Genomic DNA, 15,182 nt, shown 5'->3' on the forward strand with positions numbered 1-15,182 from the left:
CTAACTATAACGGGGGCATTTCTATGGTTTTGTATGAGTGAAATGTCCAACTAACTATAACGTCCCTGAAACCTATGTTTTTTTCAGTGAATCTCTAAGTTTTTTTAAATGCTAATTTATATATATATATATATATATATATATATACATATATATATATACATATATATACATATATATATATACATATATATATATACATATATATATATATATATATATATATATGTGTGTGTGTGGGTGTGTATGTATGTGTATACATACATACACACCATTCTACCAATTCAAAGGATCATGGAATCTTTACATTAAGTGCAAGAGCACATGCCAAATATGTGGCTAGAAAGTAGATTCTTTGGACCACATCATCTGTATTTGTCCAGACTTATTAGTTTTAGGAAAGTAATACCTTCTGGCCTCTTTCTTTGGGAAAACTACAAGGGCAATGAAAGAGGCAATAAATAATTGTTTTATGATGCAATCTTCTGCCACTATCAGTGCATTAATGACATTTTTAGAATGTGTCTGTATTAATTTGTGACAGGTAACTAAATTGAGCTGAATGCTACTCAGCACCAGGTGTTTCTTGGCCTTCCCCTTTTCCTTTTCCCTTGAGGGTTGTAGGTCAGGACTTATCTGGTGGTGTTTAATGCGGACTTGCGGAGGCCGTGCTTATCGATTCTCTAATTATTTTCATGATTTCTTCATGAGTTGTGGGTTGGAAAATCTGCTGCCACAGGTCACTTTTGCTGATGGTGTTTGGCAAGAGGATTTGCAGACTTTTTCTCAGCCGGGTGTAAATGAAGGTCTGGACTTTGTTCGTGGTGGTCACTGTTGTACTCCAATTTCTGCTCCAAACAGAAGGACCAATTGTATGTTGGTATTAAAAAGTCTGATCTTGGTTTGCAGCATTAGGTCCTTGGAACTCCAGATCTTCTTCAGCTGAATGAAGGTATCCCGTGCTTTGCTGATTCTTACCTTGACGTCGGCATCTGCATCACTCTGCTTGTCCTTGACACTGCCCATGTAGGTGAAGGCCTGAGTCTTTGCAGTCTTGCAGGCAGTGTTAGCCTTCGGGATCTTGTTTTTCTCTTGTGAAGGTTGAGGCCACGTTGTACAGAAGTAGATGCCACCTCACAACTGAGCATCAACTTGTTCCTTCATTCTGTTCAGGATGGCACAGTTGAACACTTTGCCTGGGGTTATAGAAGACTTATTCGTCTGTAGTTGTCCCAGTTACTCAGAACACATTTTTTGGAGATCTTGATGAGATATCCCTCCTTCCAGTTTGACGGCACCTTTTCATCTTCCCAGATCCTTCCATACATGGGGTAGAGCATGTCTACTAATGTTTCAATGTCTGCCTTCAGTGCTTCTGCAAGAATGTTGTCAGGTTCTGCTGCTTTATCATTTCTCATATGTTTGATGGCTTGCCGTATTTATTCCTTGGTTGATCTGATGCAATCGATTGGCAAGTCCTTTTCAGTTGGCTGCATGTCTGGTGGAGACTGTGACATGAGCTGGTTCAGCAATTCTTCAAAGCGCTCCACCCATCTTCATTGTTGTCCTTCATTACCCATGATTGTCTTCCCAGCTTTGTCTTCAACAGTTCTTTTGTGTTTTTCTGCATCTGCCGGAGAGGTTCCTTTTGTATAAATTAAGCTTCACAAAAACATACATACCAGTATGAAAGAATTGAACATTTTCACAATTTGGGCTTTCCAGGGAATTTGTGTGTGAATTTATAATACAAAAATTATACAAACAGAGCTAAGTTACATCATCTGATCTGGTCAGGTTTAGGCAAAGTACACAGGACTGTCCCAAACAAGCAAGTTTTGTATCTTGGGGCCAGATGTACTAACATTGAGAATAGCTGTTTTCAAATTGCGATTTTCTCTGAATAGGATGAGGAAATTGCTATTCCTAATGTATTAAAAATGTATTTTTAAATTACTGATTCCAAATCGACCTACCCCATAAATATTAATGAGGTAGGCCGCTATTTGTGAACCATTAGTAATGATAGCAATTACAGAAATGATGGCCTGCTGGGGTCAGCAGACCACCATGTATGTGATTGCTTTTAAATAAAGATTATTTTTATCTATATTCAACCTGGTTTCAGTAAAGCAAAATGTTTAACTTTCATTTTTTAAGAGTAGGCAGTGGTGCGTGGGACCACTGCTAGCTCTGAAAGAAAAACAAATAACATTCTCAGGGGGGTATGGGTCTCATTAAGACCCATTCCCATTTGCGAATAGTTTATCACCAGTTTTGAATTGGTACTAAAATAGAAATATTTTGCAACCAGAGTTCAGTCTCAAAACATTCATATATAGCACTGTGATTTGGTAATTAGAAGGGGCATCCTAAACACTCCCCTTCCAAATACTAAATCGGTCACAAACCCAAACTGCGATTAGACAACGTGATACTCAATTGCAATTTATGTTTGTTACATCATAAAAAGGCATTTTTTGTGTAGAAACCAGCCCAATTCTGAGAATCAATCCATTTTCCACTGCAAAAAGACTTTACACATCTTGTCCTACATCCTTACAATGGATTGTCAGGAAGCACTGTACCCGCTGGCGTAATGAAAAGTGAGGGGGCCTCCCTGCACGGTACTTAGAGGGGCCCCCTCCGGGTTCAATCAGGAGCTCTCAGGCCACAGTGCAGTGCCGAGGGGGGCCCCTTGGAGCTAGAGGCCCCCCGCACCGCAGGGGCTGCATGGGCCTGTGTTACGCCCCTGACAGTACCTCATCTCACCTAGGAGCTTTTTGATAAGAAAAACTGTTTGGGTGAAACAGAAGACTAGTGTGATATGTGTGATAGTATTGGACAACCTCAAAGGGCAAAATGCCAATTGCATTGACCTTCCAGAATAGTACATGTTGCTCCTATTTACTGCAGTAACTATTCATCAAAAGTGGTTGTGTGATGGATCTACATATGCGTTTAAAACGCATGCCTGTTCCACGCTGTCTCAACAACGCAAGTTTTAACCACAAATGTGCCTTTACCACGCATGCCTTTACAACATATTATGCGCTGCTAAGGCATGTATAGTAAAAGCATATCCATGGTTAAGATTTGACAGGTAAGTCTTAACCCCCTGAACCCTGCCTCTGCCCTGACTCCTAAAATTACCCTATCCCTCCTGAAAACCAACCCCCTCCCCCTGAGTCCTAAAAACATCCCTGCCGGCAGACCTAAAAACGACCCCTCCCTCCCCTAAGCCCTAAAAGCGACCTGACTCCACCCGAGCCCTAGAAACTACCCTGCCCTCCCCTAAGCCCTAAAAACTACCGCCGCATCCCTAAAAACTACCCAGCCCCCCTAATCCCTGCCATCTGCCCTGAGCTCTAAAATGTCCCCTGAGGCCCCTCTCTGATATCTAAAACTACTCCCTGCCTCCTAAAATACTACTCTACCCCAACGCTGAAAACTACACCCGCCCTGAAAACTCCCTACCCCTGAAAACAACCCCAAACCCCCCCAGCCCTGAAAACTACCCCAAACCCCATACTAGCCCTGAAAACTACCCAACCCGCCCCCCCGCCCCCCTGGCCCTGAAAAGAACCCCAACCGTCCCAGCCCTGAAAACTACCCCAGCCAACAAGCTCTGAAAAGTACCCCGATCCACCGTCCAAACCGTTCAAACTAACCCCCTCAAAAACCCGTGCACAGCCCCACTTACCTCACCATGACATGTCCTCTCACGATACTTCCTGCTTCCACCAGCCAGCAACTAGACCGCGCACTGAAAACAACCCCAAACCCCCCCAGCCCTGAAAACTACCCCAAACCCCATACTAGCCCTGAAAACTACCCAACCCGCCCCCCCGCCCCCCTGGCCCTGAAAAGAACCCCAACCGCCCCAGCCCCTCTCTGATATCTAAAACTACTCCCTGCCTCCTAAAATACTACTCTACCCCAACGCTGAAAACTACACCCGCCCTGAAAACTCCCTACCCCTGAAAACAACCCCAACCCCCCCCAGCCCTGAAAACTACCCCAAACCCCATACTAGCCCTGAAAACTACCCAACCCGCCCCCCCGCCCCCCTGGCCCTGAAAAGAACCCCAACCGCCCCAGCCCTGAAAACTACCCCAGCCAACAAGCTCTGAAAAGTACCCCGATCCACCGTCCAAACCGTTCAAACTAACCCCCTCAAAAACCCGTGCACAGCCCCACTTACCTCACCATGACATGTCCTCTCACGATACTTCCTGCTTCCACCAGCCAGCAACTAGACCGCGCACTGCATATGGCATATGCGTGGCTAAGGCAAGCGTGATAGTGCTTGGAAATTTGGAAGACACGTGGCTCTGCCCACGTTTTTCCAACAGTTTCCAATCGAAAGAACTATGCGACCTTTTCTGCATGTATAACCATCAAGAACTCTGTCCGGTAAACTGCACAGTTATTTCCACACTTCCCCTCTAACCTCTACAGAGTTTAAAAGTTGCTCGATCATCGTTTCCACTTTTTTCTGAAAGACGCCTCCACTACTTGCAATTCAAAGTGAAGTCCGTGTTCACAAACTATTATTGACTGTGAAGTTCATTTTCTTAAAGCGGGCATCTATTCATGACTAGCAGGCTTTGAGAACAAGGTGCTTAAATCATCCAACATTTAAATAAACCGAGCTCCAGTGTGAAGGGTTAAATACAAGGGTGCGCACACAGATGAAAATAGTCATAAATAATCCTTTTAACAAAGAGACAGCTAGGAAAGAATGAAAAATTGCTTTAATTTAAACTGCACAAAGCAACTGCATTCTGGTGAATGGAACCTGCTTCAATTAACTCAAGGGCTTATTTTCTCTTATTATTCCGGTAATGCGCATACTTCACTTTGCATTTTGTTTTATTTGCAGTTGCCGGTCTGTCCGCATTTATGATTCTGTCCATTGTTCGTCACCTCTGTGGTCCACTCTTGCACCCAAAACCTGCAGAATGGCAAAACTGAACACAATGACCTTTAATAATTTTCATTTGTTTACATCTGACCAAGTAAGCAGAAGAAACGTTCACATTTTACATCATATTCCTATTAAGGGGTGTACATAATAACGTATTTTATTTGACAACATTTCTGGGAAATGAAGTGAAATTATGCGGTTTGCTAGTATCTTGATTGAAAATTTCACAAAGAGAGTACCTTTCTTAAAAGGTTATGTAAGATGCTAGCAGGACACTGGTTCCAGCAGGACATGTCTCTTTAGCTTGCTTGTAAACAGAGTGTGTATGTGCTGAAGCCATTCACCCAAATGACCTGTAAAATGTACACGCCTTTGGTGCTTCTGTGTTAATAATAATACACACAACTCACACATACTTTAGGCAGATGCTTCTAAAACTATGTGTCACCCTTCTGACAAATGTGCCTATTGTCTTAAACAACATCAATATAATATTAGACCATATTCTTCCTATCTAAGCAAGCATTGGCAAAGCCAACATGTCTGTCGTTCGCCAACAACTTTTGAAAATGCTTACTTTGTTCATGAATGGTTTTTGCAAAACTTTATTGTTGGGGAAGCTGCCGGGCCCTTATTAATCTAAATAAAAGAAACATTACCCAAAGACACAAATATTTCTGGGTCTCATAAAGACAAGTGTACCATAGTAGTCTCCAGCACTGAGAGCAACTACTTTGTCTGTGGATGTGCTCCTTGCCGTAGACCGCGGACAGGGCCAATAACACATTACAAAAAACAGGGGTCCCTAGTAGTTCAGGGATCTTTCGCAAAAATGATAGACATATGCTCAATAGTATGTATGACCTTTGTCCAGCCGGACAGGAATTTTAATTAAAGTGATAAGCAAGAATAAAGAGGATTTTTTACACAGTGGGTGCAGCCAGCAACCCACAGGGGACAAGACAAAACAAGGGGATGGGGTTAGAACGAACAAGGCGGTCTGTATACTAGTAGTTCAGTGAACAGACAAAAATACATTTTAGAAGCATCATTGTATACAATTTATACTTTTCATTTTACATATGACGCTAAAATGTCGACGACGTTTCGATGCCTATTGTGAAATGAGTGGCATCATCTTCAGGACAGAGAATAAAAAAGCTTGTCTTGAAAATCTTTAGGCAATTTTTTCGCCAGATTTAGGTCCAAACATTGTTTATTTCCAGGGGGCGGTGCCCAATATCAAGGGACATATGGTGGGGTACTCAATTATCTCAGCATTTTCCAAACGATCGCAGCGATCCCCGCCCATCTGAGCCCAGAATTGCCATCGAGCAACCCAACCAGGAATGAGACACGATCGGTCCGGTCTCCTATGAAGAGGCTTTCTTGCCCTGGTTTGGAAAATGCTCAGATAATTGAGTACCCCACCATATGTCCCTTGATATTGGGCACCGCCCCCTGGAAATAAACAATGTTTGGACCTAAATCTGGCCAAAAATTGCCTAAAGATTTTCAAGACAAGCTTTTTTATTCTCTGTCCTGAAGATGATGCCACTCATTTCACAATAGGCATCGAAACGTCGTCGACATTTTAGCGTCATATGTAAAATGAAAAGTATAAATTGTATACAATGATGCTTCTAAAATGTATTTTTGTCTGTTCACTGAACTACTAGTATACAGACCGCCTTGTTCGTTCTAACCCCATCCCCTTGTTTTGTCTTGTCCCCTGTGGGTTGCTGGCTGCACCCACTGTGTAAAAAATCCTCTTTATTCTTGCTTATCACTTTAATTAAAATTCCTGTCCGGCTGGACAAAGGTCATACATACTATTGAGCGTATGTCTATCATTTTTGCGAAAGATCCCTGAACTACTAGGGACCCCTGTTTTTTGTAATACGTTACTGCCCAAGGTCCCTAGTGCTATACCTTTGGGTTCCCTTGTTTTGTGTAAAATAAGGGCCAATAACACAGCTGAAACAGGTCAACCCATAGGATGCTTGACAAACATCCTCATATTCACTTTGTTTTTAATATACCTCTGGAAACCTGTAATAAAAATGCTTTTGGATTATCTACAGGGACCTTTAATCTCTCACATTAGATTACCACTAAAAAAATGAAGTGCACATACCTTCATAAAAAGCACATTTTAGTAAGCTAAGGAGCCCATCCGTCCCCATAAGAATGTTAAACTGATGAAGCAAACCAAAGGATGAAGCGTGCCACATAGGGTAGTGAAATTCTTCCGTTTATAATAGTTAAATTCATATATAAGCATGACTACAAGAGCAGTTAAAGCAAACTAAAAAGCCATACAAGCAAGACAGACGCACTAAATTAGTTTACACATATAGCTGTAATGCTCAGTTAAAATACATACCAGCGTAATATAAATGCACTTCATTGTGAGCATACTAGAAAGAGGATACCTATATAAAAGAATGGTTTCAAATGGACTCAATCTGGTATGCTGTAAAATAGCAGTAGTTGGCTAAACAAAGACCCCTCTAAAAGGAATTTACAATAGCATTAGCAGGAGACAGGAACCGATAATGCTGGAATCTGCCCTGTGCTCACATCAAAAGGAACATAACGAGCTGGTAGAAAGTGTACTGCTATCATATTAGGCTCTAAACAAAATGACAACACTAAAGTGATAATAAATTAAAAACAAAACACTGGCATTCAAGCGAAGAACCTTGTGTGTGAATATGCTCCTTGTGAAAGACCAAAATACAATCATTCAAAGTGAAGTTACCCAGTGGCAGAAGCAAACTGACCCAGTGTCCTGTGCTGCCTGCTGTAGTGCCTGGAATCAAAATTTGAACGACACAACCACAGACCAATGAAAGAATAGTTTTAGTAAAATCAAAAGCCCTTGGCTAGCAAAAAACCTGATGATTGGTTTGCCCAAGGGGCGTAACACAGTCCCCCGCAGCCCCCGCGGCATGGGGGGGCCCCGTGCTTCAGGGGCCCCCTCACTAAACGGAGTCCGGCTGCAAGCAAGCCTCTGCAACTCCCTTAAATTAAATGGTGCGCACACGCCACGGTGATGGCTTCTAAGCCTCTTCATATAGTTGGTGCGCAGTACGCCCGGGTCCAGGACCGGCCAGGGCAGGCTCTTCATATTTGCATGGTCGCCGACTGGCTGCCGCCCCCCTCCCTCGAACTCACCAAGCCAACCCAGGACACAGGCTCATGAAGCATGATTAACTTTTGGAAGGCAGGGGTCACGAAACCCCCGGCCGTATTTATTAAGATATAAGATCATAAAATTTTAATTGCATGATAAACGTTTTATACAAAATCATCAAGACATTAGATACAATGGTGTCAACAAATGTGAAAGCCTAACCTTAACAGAGACTCTAATACATTTGGTTTCCTAACCGAATCTAACATCCTCATCTAAATTTTGTATAATACATTTCTGGTCATATGGCAAGGTCGCTAACCGGTGTCAGGTCCTACAAGCTGCGCCTTACCTAGCGATGTGCGCATGCGTAGCCAAGCCCGTTAAATTACCTGGTCCACGCCGTGAACTCCATTTACCCACTAAAGGAGGGCCCTTACTCTGCGCCATCCGGTGACGTCATGAGTATGCGCGCGCGGGGTGGCTACCAGCCAAAGGAAAGCGTGACTACTCCAACCCGCGACCCTTTGAAGCACCAGTTACCTTGCCCCTGAAGTTCTAGGAGGTGCCAATGGCCACTCCCCCTGGGCGGGAACCTCCTTTATGGGATGATGCCCGCCCCCTCAGACCTTAAAATTAGCTGCTCACCGGTCATGACCTTACCGCCACAGGCCAGCATTGTTGACCGACGATCTGGCCTCCCCCTGTGTCCTGACCTAACCTAGTAAGTTCTCCTTTTAGCAAAACCCTCTAACCAGGCCCAGACATTATCAGACCACAGGACGTTCCCTTCCTCAGTCAAGTGAACCCCATCACCCAGGTAGTAATGTTCACCCCAGATACACCCATGTGGGATCGTCTGCAACAGGGGGGCTCGGAATAGTTTGTCCAACAGTGTGTTGATCCTCTTTACCGAGTGATTCAATGCCCTGACTGAGTCCCCCCCCCGCCATTGCCACCGAGGAATAAGTTGCGACCATACTACTGTGCAACCTGGGCAAGTCCTAGACACCCACCCCGCAGTGGAAATGATCTCATCAATGAGAATTCGCCTCCCCATTTTTGCCAGGTCATTCTCCCCCAGGTGAAGTATCACCACTGACGGGGGGTCGGGCTGCTGAGCTAAGAGTCCCTGAAAGAAGTTCTTGAACTGTCCCAGGCACAGACCCCCTCTCCCAAAGAATGAGATGTCGAACCCCTTCAATGCGGCCTTTCTCTTACGGTCTGTTGAAAGAAAAACATTTTGCACCCGTCTTACATAAGAATGACCTACAATCCAAATCTTCACTTTTCCACGTCCAGCTTGCTGCTTGTGCTGTGTTGGTGTGGCTGCCTTGTTCCCGCCAGCGAGTTCCTCCCCTGCGTCACAGGTTTGAGAAACTGCAAGAACCAGAAAACATAACCAGCGTGAGAATCATCCTGTCACAACATGTCAATCCGTACATATCGTTTATAACAGTCAGATGACCATCTCCCAATCTTCTTCACGCTCTCTGCCGAGAGACCCCCTAGGGCAGCCTCAGTTGCCGCCCCTATCCTGAATGAGTGCGTGCCAAATTCCTTAGGATCCAACCCTGCCTGTCTCACAGTCAATTCAAAGACCCGTCTGAACTGGTATTTAGTCAATGGTGACCCATTGGCGTGACACAATAGTGCCCCACCCGCCGTGCCCACCCGTTGCTTGTGGAACACCTCCACATGGGAAACCGGGCAACAGGGGTTGGTCTCGGCCCGGTGGAGCACTATGGTGTAACCCCGAGACTCCTGATCGGTTTTTGACCTCTGAATTGTCACCCACATGGTGTCTTCCCTGATTTTAACACTATTTAGCTGTAGGCCGCCCGATTTATCCCCTTTTGACCCTGCTACCAGTTCGCCAATTCTTAGAGCACCATAAAAAGCCAAGGAAAAAGCAGCTTTGAACAGATGTATCTCCCATTCTGAACTACACACCTCGTGCAATGCCCCTAATAAGGCTGTCAGCCGCGCCAAGCCTATGGGCTTCCTTGTATCTGTAGTATGGCCCTGCAACCGGCGCCATCCCCTCATGGCCTTGCGCACCACAAAATTATTGGTGGGGTCTCGCATGCCCTTAGCCTGTGCAAAGAAGGAAACAGCCGCCCTATGTCTGCCTGCGGCTGCCACTGATCTCCCTTCCCTGTGCATCCATTCCAAATATTCAGCAAAACTGTCCTCCTGCGCCCATCTGACCTCCCACTCCTGCCCTAAGAACAAGCGGTAAGACAGAAACGCCCCTTCGTAAGATGCCTTGGTCCTGGGTGCTAGGCTAGCAACCACGAGGTCCTGTAATCTGGGGCACCAATCTGCCAGAGTACTGTCGGGAATTGTGCTGGCGAGGGGTCTGCTGCAGGAAGGTGTTCCCTGAAAACCTGCATTTTGAAGCGAGAAAGGGAGTCAGCTGCATTGTTAAGGACGCCTGGGACATGTTTGGCCTTGAAGAGTACATTCAGTTTTAAGCACAGCAACACAATTTCTTTAATCAGGCGCAAGATGAACGGACAGCGCGCCCCTTGCTGGTTTATGCATTCGACCACTGTCATGTTATCCGACCAGAACACCACTGATTGGTTACATAGATGTTCTGGCCAGACCTTCAATGCCACCCACACTGGAAACAGTTCCAGGAAGCCAATGTTGGCCGTCAAGCCCCATCTTTTCCATTCCTCTGGCCACCGTTGGGCTACCCACTTGGTCCCTAGGATGGCACCAAAACCAACACTACCAGCGGCGTCCGTCCACAAACCTAATTCTGGTGATGACGCGGGAGGACCCGCCCACACTACCCTGCCATTAAAGTCCCTCAGAAATGCCATCCATATCAGCATATCCTGGCGAACCTCAGCTGACAGCCTAGTGCGGTGGTGCCTCTCCCGTAGTCCTTTCATAGCATGGGCAATAGAGCGTGAGAATGGGCGTGCCATTGGGATGACCCGTAATGCAAAATTCAGTTGCCCCACCACTTCCTGCAGCTGCTGCAAAGAAACCTTGGTCTTTCTTAGACATTCCCGCAGAGCTGTTCTGAACCTAGACACTTTGTCCTCGGGCAACCTGAAACATCCTTGAACCGAATCAATTTCAATGCCCAGAAATTCCAAGCGAGTAGCCGGGCCCACCGTCTTCCCCGGCGCCAGCGGAACCCCAAAAGCCCGCATGAGCACGCAAAATTCCTGCAATGCCCACGCACACTCCTGAGAATCCGCCGGTCCTAGGAACAAGAAATCATCCAAGTAATGCATAACTTGCTGGTGGCCCGTTACCTGTCTCATAACCCATTCTAGGAATGAGCTAAATGTCTCAAAATAGGCACAAGATATGGAACAGCCCATAGGCATACATTTGTCCATGTAAAACTTGCCCTCAAAAGTGAAGCCTAGAAGATGGTAGTCACTCGGGTGCACTGGGAGGAGGCGAAAAGCGGATTCTATGTCAGATTTAGCCATCAATGCTCCCGGGCCCAGTGCACGCAACAAGTCAAGCGCTTGATCAAAAGAGGCATATTTCACACTACAAATTCTTTCATCAATCGCATCATTCAAGGATGATCCTCTCGGTGCAGACAAATTGTGGATCAATCTAAATTCACCTTTCTCTTTTTTGGGCACTACTCCCAGATCCTCTCGGTGCAGACAAATTGTGGATCAATCTAAATTCACCTTTCTCTTTTTTGGGCACTACTCCCAGTGGTGAACACACAAAATTAGGGACCGGTGCCTCCTGGAAAGGGCCCGCTATCCTGCCCAGGGACAGTTCCTTAGTAATCTTAGCGGACACCACCGTTGGATTTTGTTTCACTGATAATTGGTTCCTGCAAGTACTGCTACCTGTGTAACCCACTGCCGGAATCCTAAAACCTCGCGAAAACCCCTCCTGAAGTAGGGTGGCTGCTGTGTGATCAGGGTATCTATTTAACCAAGGGATCAATGCTAACACATCTATCGGTGTGGGGGGGCCCTGCTCGTGACAGTTACTCCGGCTTCCCCCTTCCTCTATGCCCGTGGTTGCCTGGCTTGGACCTGCAGGTTGTCTCGGGGTGTGATGGGTGGCCACAGATTGAACAAGCATGCCTGAATCTACAGGTGCCCTGGGGTCTTGTGCATGTGCGCCTATTGAAATCCCAGCATACCCCTCTCTTTTCTGACCCCGTCCCCCTACTTTTCCCCGGGACCTCACTCCCTTGGGTTGCCCGAAAGGGCTGATGAGGCTTCGCGGAAAATACCCTCACTGTACTGATGGGCTGTGAAGGGACTGAGTCACCCGAAAACTGTTTATGCCAAGACAAGGAATCGACCTTGTCCCATGCTAGGGATGCGTTAAATTCCTTGGACTTCCTGAAGTTGACATCATATTCCTTCCACGCATCACCCGTGTATTGATCACTCCACCCCACAATCCTACTCAGGTAGCAAGCCATTTCGGCCTGCACATTTGGGGGGCGTTCTGCCGTGATGGCTGAAAGGACAGCGAAAGCCCTGATCCAGTTCTTCAATGTCTCCTCCACTCTAAACCTGGAGCACTGTGCCCTCCATTCACTAGGATACATCCACTCCTTCAATACCTTTGCCTGTTCCATCTCCCTATTGTCTAGCAGTAAAGAGTAAATGTAAACATATTTCCCTGCCCAAATCATCTCCTTAACTTCTTTGGACACATGTTGTCCCAAATTTTCACTTCTCGTTGGCACTAAGCCGTCCCCCAACAGCGGCAGAGACACTTCCTTACCATTCACAGGCGCTTGAGCCGATAGGGCATTCTCCCCGTTCGCTTGAGCAGGACCCGAACCTGTAAGGGAAGAAGATGCTGGTCCCGCACTGTTGGCAACCGCCGTTGAAGCCTTAATCTTTTCTACCAGTTTTTGTGCTTCTGCTACATGATCAGATGAATCAAAGGACATACCCCCTTTTTTAACCATGGTAGCAAATCTGCTATCCGAGATACCAATTCAGAAGGCACTGCATCAGTACCCGCTGGGCCCGCCGGCATCACTGTGGGCACGGTCGGGGGCACAGGAGCAATGGGCAAGGGTGCGGACGTAACTGGGACTGGCGCCGCGGGCGTAACTGGGATTGGAGCCCCGGGCAGAGGGGCAGGCGGGGTGACAGGAGCCGGTGTCGCGGGCGCTGGGATCACAGGGGCAGGCCCCAGAGGTGGGAGCGCCGGCGGGATGGCAGGAGCCGGTGCCACGGGCGCTGGGATCACAGGCGTAGGTGCAACAGGCACCGGGACTACCGTCTCCGGGGTGGGAGCCGCGTACCTAGTTTTCTTGGCCTTAGACCTCTTTGGTGAGGTGACAAAATCCCCCCTTGGCAAGGGGGGTGCCTTCCTACGAACAGGCCTACCCGATGGGCCAGGGGAATCATCAAACCTTTCATTAATTCGTGCCTCTAGTTCATCAATCCTCCCCAACCTTCTATTCATTTCGCCCATTTCCCGCATCATAGCTCGCATCATCACCTCCATCTTAGACCCTCCTTTACCACCCCTTGGTCCTGGCATGATGACAACAGCTACACTCCTAGTTTTACACTCAGGCGCTTGTATTCTGTACCTTCACCAGATGGAGGGTCTCCAGGGGGCTTTCAGCACCAAGCAACGGCAACCGCAACACCACCGGCTTATCCGGCTATGTAAGGGGTGAGTAAACCTAATGTAGACCCACCCGGCAGCCACCAGGAGCGATGAATGCTAGCCCCCCGTTCGCCTCTTACCGACCAATCCCGTATATTTGCCACCGATATCAGTCTGTTACCACACCACACGTCCACGCCTTCGCGCCGAACCGTCAAAATTTCGCAGTAAAAATTCACGTTAAATCCTGTAACAGAAAATGCTATTAATACTTGGAAATACACGGTCAGTTACCACTTGGCAATTCCACTTACTGACACATAGTACAGTTGTGATTCAGAAAAGGGGGTGGTGATGAACAGAGTGCCTGAATTAAGCAGACCACTCTTACCAAGTCCAAAGATCAGGGCTTGATCCATCACCGTTTTTTAGCTCACTGCACCATCCCAGCTCAGAACTTGGCTATATGCAAATTAGTCTGTTCCTGTCCCAGTGCATGATGGGAACAGGGCAAACCAAACTACCAAGCCAATTCTTGTACTGGGAAGGAAACAAGCTTCCGGGGACCGGTTTCTGCCATTTCAGGCGTCGTCGGCCCGGCTTGCTTGAATCCTGATGGTGCAATGAGCAAGGGACTCACATCTGAGTATACCCTTCCACGCTTATGGTGGACAAAATGATTCAGAAAAGGGGGTGGTGATGAACAGAGTGCCTGAATTAAGCAGACCACTCTTACCCAGTCCAAAGATCAGGGCTTGATCCATCACCGTTTTTTAGCTCACTGCACCATCCCAGCTCAGAACTTGGCTATATGCAAATTAGTCTGTTCCTGTCCCAGTGCATGATGGGAACAGGGCAAACCAAACTACCAAGCCAATTCTTGTACTGGGAAGGAAACAAGCTTCCGGGGACCGGTTTCTGCCATTTCAGGCGTCGTCGGCCCGGCTTGCTTGAATCCTGATGGTGCAATGAGCAAGGGACTCACATCTGAGTATACCCTTCCACGCTTATGGTGGACAAAATGATTCAGAAAAGGGGGTGGTGATGAACAGAGTGCCTGAATTAAGCAGACCACTCTTACCCAGTCCAAAGATCAGGGCTTGATCCATCACCGTTTTTTAGCTCACTGCACCATCCCAGCTCAGAACTTGGCTATATGCAAATTAGTCTGTTCCTGTCCCAGTGCATGATGGGAACAGGAGCGATGAATGCTAGCCCCCCGTTCGCCTCTTACCGACCAATCCCGTATATTTGCCACCGATATCAGTCTGTTACCACACCACACAGCCACGCCTTCGCGCCGAACCGTCAAAATTTCGCAGTAAAAATTCACGTTACATCCTGTAAAAGAAAATGCTATTAATACTTGGAAATACACGGTCAGTTACCACTTGGCAATTCCACTTACTGACACATAGTACAGTTGTAGCCTTACATTAACAACCCCTTCTGTAGTCTACCACAGTAACAGCTTACTTCACCAAAATTGTATAATATTCCCCACTTAGACCTTGAGAAATCCCCCCT

At 46.7% G+C, this 15,182-nt stretch overlaps 1 protein-coding gene across 2 annotated transcripts; it reads right to left on the minus strand.

Annotated features, from left to right (window-relative positions):
* Nucleotides 1–4,760: 4,760 nt before the first annotated feature.
* On the minus strand, nucleotides 4,761–14,044 carry LOC144773457 (uncharacterized). Of its 2 annotated transcripts, none has more exons than XR_013599983.1 (2): nucleotides 9,343–14,044; nucleotides 4,761–4,957 (listed from the first exon to the last, which is right to left on the minus strand). XR_013599983.1 is itself a non-coding variant. In XM_078658489.1 (2 exons), exon 1 carries the CDS (start codon nucleotides 12,997–12,999, stop codon nucleotides 12,055–12,057), a length of 945 nt encoding a protein of 314 aa, XP_078514615.1. In that variant the 5' UTR covers nucleotides 13,000–14,044; the 3' UTR covers nucleotides 4,761–4,973; nucleotides 9,343–12,054. The 2 variants fall into 2 exon arrangements, 1 of the variants encoding a protein (XP_078514615.1); XM_078658489.1 differs by having other exon boundaries at nucleotides 4,761–4,973.
* Between the last annotated feature and the right edge of the window lie 1,138 nt (nucleotides 14,045–15,182).

Source organism: Lissotriton helveticus, chromosome 8, assembly GCF_964261635.1.
Source record: "Lissotriton helveticus chromosome 8, aLisHel1.1, whole genome shotgun sequence".
NCBI classification, from domain to species: Eukaryota; Metazoa; Chordata; class Amphibia; order Caudata; family Salamandridae; genus Lissotriton; species Lissotriton helveticus.